The sequence below is a fragment of the Dendrobates tinctorius genome, unplaced genomic scaffold (genome assembly GCF_039654945.1).
Source record: "Dendrobates tinctorius isolate UK_male_01 unplaced genomic scaffold, ASM3965494v1 ptg000126l, whole genome shotgun sequence".
Taxonomy (NCBI): Eukaryota; Metazoa; Chordata; class Amphibia; order Anura; family Dendrobatidae; genus Dendrobates; species Dendrobates tinctorius.
In genome coordinates this window covers 16,845,029-16,853,717 of record NW_027361794.1, presented here as the reverse complement: position 1 = coordinate 16,853,717, position 8,689 = coordinate 16,845,029, and the positions used below count along the sequence as shown (strand labels likewise).

Sequence of the window (8,689 nt, the reverse complement as noted above, 5' to 3'; positions counted from 1 at the left end):
TGACCTCTTGTGAGTCGTTGCCTCAAAAGTGGATGGACCCACATGCGTCTCCTCCTCCACGGATCCACTATCACTGGGTATGGTTGCCCAAAGCGCCGTGACAAAAGCCAGTTGAAGAGAACCTGCTCAGTTGTATTGAATCTCAGACCCTCTGCCATGTTGCACATACAACACCAACACACCTAGTGAAGGCAAGGTCACAAATGGACAGTATGGAGGCAGCCACCTGTTCCTGAGGCAATAAATAGGGTGCAGGCTAATGGTTTAAATAGCAGGCCTCAAAACCGTTAAATGTCCATTTTGCAAGGCTGCGAGAAAATCTCAGCATACGGAGTCCATACGGATTACATACGGATTACATACAGATTACATACGGATTACATACGGATGCCATACGGAGTACATACGGATGCTGACATGCGCTAAATACACGACCGCACCTTGCTTACGGATGACATACGGAGTTTATTTAGGGGTCATTCATCCGTATTACGCATGTAAACTACGGACCGTATTTTGCGTCGGTTAGTGTGACCCCGGCCTAATGGTTCAGTTCATAGAAGACTAGAAAATACAACAGCTACACGTTCTATCTCCTCATATGTTCCCCTTATTATCTCCAGTAATTGTATTATTACACAGGATTTTTATGATATTACATCGGCTCATCTTCTCATTCAGGTCTCTACAATATCGGATCCTCTCAGTAAATATCTTTTATATTAAGAGAATTTTCCTGATTTACCCATGAAGGATAGATATGGACAGAGACAAGATGGCGGAGAGGATATTACACCTCACCCTAGAGATCCTCTTCCGGCTTACTGGAGAGGTGAGAGATTCTGATGACGTCACATTACATCATTCTTATCTATGGGAATAACAGATGGACAGAACTGGAGAGGTGAGGACTCTGGAAATGTCTGTAGTGAGATTTATTAATGTGTCTCTCCATAACCAGGATTACACAGTAGTGAAGAAGACCTCTAGTGAGCGCTGTCAGGACCCTGTGCCTGAGGGATGGGGAAGATCCCTGAGCCCAATCACAGGGCCTCCACCTCACCCCCTGATACATGAGGACATCAATGACCAGAAGATCCTAGAACTCACCTACAAGATGATTGAGCTTCTGACTGGAGAGGTGACACTGCTGGGAATGCTGGGACGTTATACAGTAACGCTATGAAGGGATCGGGGGGATGACGGTATCTTTGTATGTGTCAGGTTCCTATAAGGTGTCAGGATGTCGCTGTCTATTTCTCCATGGAGGAGTGGGAGTATTTAGAAGGACACAGAGATCTGTACAAGGATGTCATGATGGAGGTTCCCCAGCCCCTCACATCACCAGGTAATAGACAGGACTAAATACACATGACCTTTAATTATCTTTATGTAAAGAATGAATTCAGTCCCTGTATGTGTTTCCTCCAGATCTATCCAGGAAGAAGACAACACCAGAGAGATGTCCCCGTCATCTTCTTCCACAGGACTGTAAACAAGAAGATCCCAATGTTCCTCAGGATCATCAGGTAGATGGAGAGAAGGTGTCATGAGATCTCCCCTATGATGTGTAGACGGCTGTGAAGGTCTTGTGCTGGGTCATTCCATGTCAAGTGAACCAGTGAATATTGTCACTAGATTTTTAATTCTATTGAGAATTTGTTCTTTGGTGATACTATGTTAGAGGATTCCAAATGTGAAGAAGAAAAATTCTATAAATTTTATTTTTTTTTAAATTAATTTTAAAAGTTGTGTAAAAAATGTGAATTTCTGGGAAAAACACCCTTCAACTTAGAAAAGTACAGACTTTCAACAGATATGTCATAAGAGGATTTTTGTTAATATTTTACCCATGCGAAATCAAACGCAAAGTTTCAAAACGCATTTCCGAAAATTCAATATGATACTAGATGGGCATTTTCTGAAGGAAATACATGGTGCTTGAACAGCGCTGCCAGCTTTACAGCAGTGTATCAGGTGTTGACTGTAAGAAAGTAAAGTTAGAATATGAATGCATTACACGTCCCCGTTCTAGTGATTTGGGGCTGTTTTTAAGTAATTTTTTTACACAGTCAGCCTTTGGGGGGTGCCCTGATTCTAACGCACACACTTAAAATTAAATCTGTGACGAAAAAGTCAATCAGACCCTGTTTTTCGGGGGAATTTTTTCGTCGCAGTCGAATGTTAATGTGTGCAGTAGCATCAGCTAAGGATTCCTCAGATTTTCCTGCAAAAAAACGTATGTGTTTTTTGCGGGAAAATCTAAGGAATCCTTAGCTGATGCTACTGCACACATGAATATTGCACTGCGATGCCAAAATACCCCGAAAACCGGGGTCAAAGTGACCTTTTCTTTACAGATCGCCTCTGACAACCTGCCCCAGGCACTTCCAGCCTCTGAATACCTGCCCCAGGCTCCAGCAGCCTCTGACGACCTGCCCCAGGCACTTCCAGCCTCTGAAAACCTGCCCCAGGCTCCAGCAGCCTCTGACAACCTGCCCCAGGCTCCGACAGCCTCTGACAACCTGTCCCCAGCCTCTGACAACCTGCCCCCAGCCTCTGACAACCTGCACCCAGGCTCTTCCAGCCTCTAACAACCTGCCCCAGGCTCCGACAGCATCTGACAACCTGCCCCCAGGCTCTGACAACCTGCACCCAGGCTTTTCCAGCCTCTAACAACCTGTCCCCAGCCTCTGACAACCTGCCCCCAGGCTCCGACAGCCTCTGACAACCTGTCCATGCTCCGACAGCCTCTGACAACCTGCCCCCAGCCTCTGACAACCTGCCCCAGGCTCTTCCAGCCTCTGACAACATGCCCCAGGCACTTAAAGCCTCTGAAAACCTGCCCCCAGGCTCTTCCGGCGTCTAACATCCTGCCCCCAGCCTCTGACAACCTGCCCCCAGGCTCCGACAGCCTCTGACAACCTGCCCCACGCTCCGACAGCCTCTGACAACCTGCCCCCAGCCTCTGACAACCTGACCCAGGCACTTCTAGCCTCTGAAAACCTGCCCCAGGCTCCAGCAGCCTCTGACAACCTGCCCCCAGCCTCTGACAACCTGCACCCAGGCTCTTCCAGCCTCTAACAACCTGCCCCAGGCTCCGACAGCCTCTGACAACCTGCCCCAGGCACTTCCAGCCTCTGAAAACCTGCCCCCAGGCTCTGACAACCTGCACCCAGGCTCTTCCAGCCTCTAACAACCTGCCCCCAGCCTCTGACAACCTGCCCCCAGGCTCCGACAGCCTCTGACAACCTGTTCTGGCTCCGATAACCTCTGACAACCTGCCCCCAGCCTCTAACAACATGCCCCAGGCTCTTCCAGTGTCTAACATCCTGCCCCCAGCCTCTGACAACCTGCCCCCAGGCTCCGACAGCCTCTGACAACCTGCCCCAGGCTCCAACAGCCTCTGACAACCTGCCCCCAGCCTGTGACAACCTGCCCCAGGCTCTTCCAGCCTCTGACAACCTGCCCCAGGCACTTCCAGCCTCTGAAAACCTGCCCCAGGCTCCGACAGCCACTGACAACCTGCCCCCAGGCTCTTCCAGCCTCTGACAACCTGCCCCCTGCCTCTGACAACCTGCCCCCAGACTCCGACAGCCTCTGACAACCTGCCCCCAGGCTCCAACAGCCTCTGACAACCTGCCCCAGGCTCCAACAGCCTCTGACAACCTGCCTCCAGCCTCTGACAAGCCGCCTCCAGGCTCCGACAGCCTCTGACAACCTGCCCTATGCTCTTCCAGCCTCTGACAACCTGCCTCCAGCCTCTGACAACCTGCCCCAGGCACTTCCAGCCTCTGAAAGCTGCCCCAGGCTCCAGCAGCCTCTGACAACCTGCCCCAGGCTCCGACAGCCTCTGACAACCTGCCCCCAGGCTCTTCCAGCCTCTGACAACCTGCCCCCAGCCTCTGACAACCTGCCCTCAGGCTCCGACAGCCTCTGACAACCTGTCCAGGCTCCGACAGCCTCTGACAACCTGCCCCCAGGCCTCTAACAACCTGCCCCAGGCTCTTCCAGTGTCTAACATCCTGCCCCCAGCCTCTGACAACCTGTCCCCAGCCTCTGACAACCTGCCCCCAGGCTCCGACAGCCTCTGACAAGCTGCCCCAGGCTCCGACAGCCTCTGACAACCTGCCCCCAGCCTGTGACAACCTGCCCCAGGCTCCGAAAGCCTCTGACAACCTGCCCCGGGCACTTCCAGCCTCTGAAAACCTGCCCCAGGCTCCGACAGCCACTGACAACCTGCCCCCAGGCTCTTCCAGCCTCTGACAACCTGCCCCCAGGCTCCGGCAGCCTCTGACAACCTGCCCCCAGGCTCCGACAGCCTCTGACAACCTGCCCCAGGCTCCGACAGCCTCTGACAACCTGCCTCCAGCCTCTGACAAGCCGCCCCCAGGCTCCGACAGCCTCTGACAACCTGCCCTATGCTCTTCCAGCCTCTGACAACCTGCCTCCAGCCTCTGACAACCTGCCCCTGGCACTTCCAGCCTCTGAAAGCTGCCCCAGGCTCCAGTAGCCTCTGACAACCTGCCCCAGGCTCCGAAAGCTTCTGACAACGTGCCCCCAGCTTCTGACAACCTGCCCCCAGGCTCTTCCAGCCTCTGACAACCTGCCCCCAGCCTCTGACCACCTGCCCCCAGGCTCTTCCAGCCTCGGACAACCTGCCCCCAGCCTCTGACAACCAGCCCCAGGCTCCGACAGCCTCTGACAACCTGCCCCAGGCTCTGACAGCCTCTGGCAACCTGCCTCCAGCCTCTGAGAACCCACCCCCAGGCTCCGACAGCCTCTGACAACCTGCCCCAGACTCCGACAGCCTCTGACAACCTGCCTCCAGCCTATGACAAACTGCCTCAGGCTCCGACAGCCTCTGACAACCTGCCCCCAGCCTCTGACAACCCGCCCTCAGGCTCTGACAGCCTCTGACAACCTGCCCTAGGCTCTTCCAGCCTCTGACCACCTGCCCCCAGCCTCTGACAACTTGGTAGCCACTTTGGCTATTGGCTATTGGCTATTAGCTAATACTGGTCATGTGTGAAAGCTGCATTTGCATAGCTGCCATCTTTGTAAGGTCACTGCACCTGCGCTGTGGCTTCAATCCATATCAGTTTGTCAGTTGGGGGTCATGAAATGTCGCCATTAATTCCTATGGGAAAATTTTTGCTTAAAATGCGATTTTTTTAAAAAAAACTACAAATCGGATCGACTCCAAAAATACATAGCACACCTGTCCCCACCGAGGGCTTCGAAACGCCGCCTGAACGGGGTCTCTGCGCCGAGCGGTTCGGGCTGCATTAATTGCAGAAAACGCGGAGAAGAAGTAGAACTAGATGTGTATTTCCTGAAGGAAGTACAGATAGTGGTTTGAAATGGTGCCCGGGCTGCCCCTTTAAGAGAGACTTGCCTGCTGCCCCTGCAAGACTTTCAACTCAGGATCCGTTTTAACTGTGAGTGCCTCTCAGAGGCCACTTTGGGTTTTTGTGGGTGGGGCCCCTCAGGTTCCGATTTTGTGAGTGGGGCCCCTCAGGGTCCGATTTTGTGGCCGGGGCCCCTCAGGGTCTGATTTTGTGGCCGGATCCCCTCAGGGTCCGATTTTCTGGCCGTGGCCCCTCAGGGTCCGATTATGTGGGTTGGGCCCCTCAGGGTCCGATTATGTGGGTTGGGCCCCTCAGGGTCCGATTTTGTGGCCGGGGCCCCTCAGGGTCCGATTTTGTGGCCGGGGCCCCTCAGGGTCTGATTTTGTAGTTGGGACCAATCAGGGTCCGATTTTGTGGTTGGGGCCCCTCAGGGTCAGATTTGGTGGGTTGGGCCCCTTAGGGTCTGATTTTGTGGGCGGAGACCCTCTGGGTCTGATTTGGTGGGCGGGGCCACTCTGGGTCCGATTTGGTTGGTGGGACCACTCTGGGTCCGATTTAGTGGGCGGGGCCCCACAGGGTCCGATTTGGTGGGCGGGGCCCCTCAGGGTCCGGTTTGGTGGGCAGGGCCTCTCTGGGTCCGATTTGGTGGGCGGGGCCACTCTGGGTAAGATTTGGAGGCCGGGGTCGATGAGCTTCCGATTTGGAGGCCGAGGTCAAAGAGCCTCCGATTTGGAGGCCGGGGTGGCTCAGCCGATTTGGAGGCCGGGGTGGCTCAGCCTCCGATTTGGAGGCCGGGGTGGCTCAGCCTCCGATTTGGAGGCCGGGGTGGCTCAGCCTCCGATTTGGAGGCCGGGGTGGCTCAGCCTCCGATTTGGAGGCCAGGGTCGATCAGCCTCCGATTTGGAGGCCGGGGTGGCTCAGCCTCCGATTTGGAGGCCGGGGTGGCTCAGCCTCCGATTTGGAGGCCGGGGTGGCTCAGCCTCCGATTTGGAGGCCGGGGTGGCTCAGCCTCCGATTTGGAGGCCGGGGTAGATCAGCCTCCGATTTGGAGGCCGGGGTCGATCAGCCTCCCATTTGGAGGCCGGGGTGGCTCAGCCTCCCATTTGGAGGCCGGGGTGGCTCAGCCTCCCATTTGGAGGCCGGGGTGGCTCAGCCTCCCATTTGGAGGCCGGGGTGGCTCAGCCTCCCATTTGGAGGCCGGGGTCGATCAGCCTCCCATTTGGAGGCCGGGGTCGATCAGCCTCCGATTTGGAGGCCGGGGTCGATCAGCCTCCGATTTGGAGGCAGGGGTGGCTCAGCCTCCGATTTGGAGGCCGGGGTGGCTCAGCCTCCGATTTGGAGGCCGGGGTGGCTCAGCCTCCGATTTGGAGGCCGGGGTGGCTCAGCCTCCGATTTGGAGGCCGGGGTGGCTCAGCCTCCGATTTGGAGGCCGGGGTGGCTCTGCCTCCGATTTGGAGGCCGGGGTCAACCAGCCTCCGATTTGAAGGCCGGGGTCAATCAGCCTCCGATTTGGAGGCCTGGGTCTCTCAGGCTCAGATCTGGAGGCCGGGGTGGCTCAGCCTCCTATCTGGAGTCCGGGGTGGCTCAATCTCCAATTTGGAGGCCGGGGTGGCTCAGCCTCCGATTTGGAGGCCGGGGGGTCGATCAGCCTCCCATTTGGAGCCTGTGGTCACTCAGCTTTCGATTTGGCGTGTTGGCCCTTTAAGACTCATTTCGGTGCGCCGGCCCTTTAAAAGTCACTTTTGCACTTCGGCCCTTTAAGAGCCAGTTTGGCTCACTGGGCTTCTAAATATACTTTGGCGCACATTCTCTCTCAGGGGCATGTGTCATTTGATGAAGCTAGATTTGCATTTGTGCTGTGGGTTTCGCTTTAAGAGCTGATATTATGTGGCAGAAGCCCTGTTCTGGAGATGTCATGTGACGTTCGTAGGCGTTGGCATAGTAACGGGTTCTGCCTGCGCATATCAATGAGCTCAACTGCCATTTCAATCGCCTCAGGGCACGTTTTGCCATTACCTATTGAAAAGCATTGGAGACAGTGCATTCCAATGACGGGAAAAAAAATTTTCTAACGCAAATTGCGCAAAAACTACAAATCTGATCGACACGAAAAATACTTAGCACACCTCTCATGGGCGCTGGCTTCGAAACGACACCTCAACGGAGTCTGTGCGTGCAGCAGTTCGGGCTGTATTAATTGCGGAAATCAACTTAATAATAATAAGAAAAAGAAGAATAAGTTAGCAGCGTTCGGATTACAAGACAGTGGTTTTTTCAAACCACTATAATAAACTAGATGTGTATTTCCTGAAGGAAGTACAGATAGTGCTTTGAAATGGTGCCTGGGCTGCCCCTTAGGCTGAGTTCACACGTGCCTTTTTTTCGCGTTTCCGCGGCGGTTTTAACCGCGCGATTTTGCCGCGAAAACACGAAAAATAAGCATCCCATGAATTCCTATGGGATTCTGCAATGCTGTGCTAATGCTACGGTTTTTACCGCAGCGGAATCGCTTCGCGGTAAAAAACGCAGCATGCTCATTATTTTGCGGAATCGCGGCGATCCCGCACCCATAGGAATGCATTGTTCCGCTTCCTTCCCGCATGTGGCTGTGCACAACATGCGGAAAGTAAGCAGAACAATTGCGGATGGTACCCACGGTCCGGAGGAGAGGAGACTGTCCTCCGGGCTTTGGGTACCATATCCCTGTAAAAAATAGAATTATAAAATAAAAAATATTGTTATTCTCACCCTCCGACGTCCTGCGCAGCATTCTCGCTTCTCTCCACGCTCCGGTCCCAGTAATCCTTTGCGAAAATGCCTGCGATGGCGTCCGATCTCGCGGGATCGCGAAGTCTCGCGGTCATTCGCGCGACGTCATCGCGAATTACCGCGAGACGTCGCAATCCCGCGAGAACGGACGTCATCGCGGGCATTTTCGCAAAGGATTACTGGGAACGGATGCGCGGGACGTCGGAAGGTAAGAATAACAGTATTTTTTTTTTTTACATTCTATCTTTTACTATTGATGCCGCATAGGCGGCCTCAGTAGTAAAAAGTTGGTCACATTTGTCAAACACTATGTTTGATGAGTGTGACCAACCTGTCAATCAGTTCTCCAAGCGATGCTACAGATCGCTTGGAAAATGCTAGCATTTTGCAAGCTAATTACGCTTGCAAAATGCTAGTTTTTCCGCGGGAAAATCGCGGGAATTTAAAATGCGATTTTCCCGCGGACTGGAATTCCGGAATTCTCGCGGTAATTTCCGCGAGAGTTCCGGTACGTGTGCACTTAGCCTTAAAGAGAGACTTGCCTGTTGCCCCTGCAAGACTTTCAACTC

General features: G+C 54.0%; 1 protein-coding gene across 2 annotated transcripts in view; it reads left to right on the top strand.

Moving 5' to 3' along the window:
* The first annotated feature begins 660 nt into the window (after positions 1 to 660).
* LOC141047297 (uncharacterized) overlaps positions 661 to 8,689 on the top strand; it is a 50,032-nt gene continuing 42,003 nt past the window's right edge. For both annotated transcript variants that reach the window (XM_073542351.1, XM_073542350.1), the window contains exons 1-4: positions 661 to 832; positions 962 to 1,141; positions 1,225 to 1,348; positions 1,432 to 1,529. In XM_073542351.1, the coding sequence (XP_073398452.1) occupies positions 761 to 832; positions 962 to 1,141; positions 1,225 to 1,348; positions 1,432 to 1,529 (474 nt within the window). In that variant the 5' untranslated portion in view covers positions 661 to 760. The remainder of the gene's footprint in view (positions 833 to 961; positions 1,142 to 1,224; positions 1,349 to 1,431; positions 1,530 to 8,689) is intronic.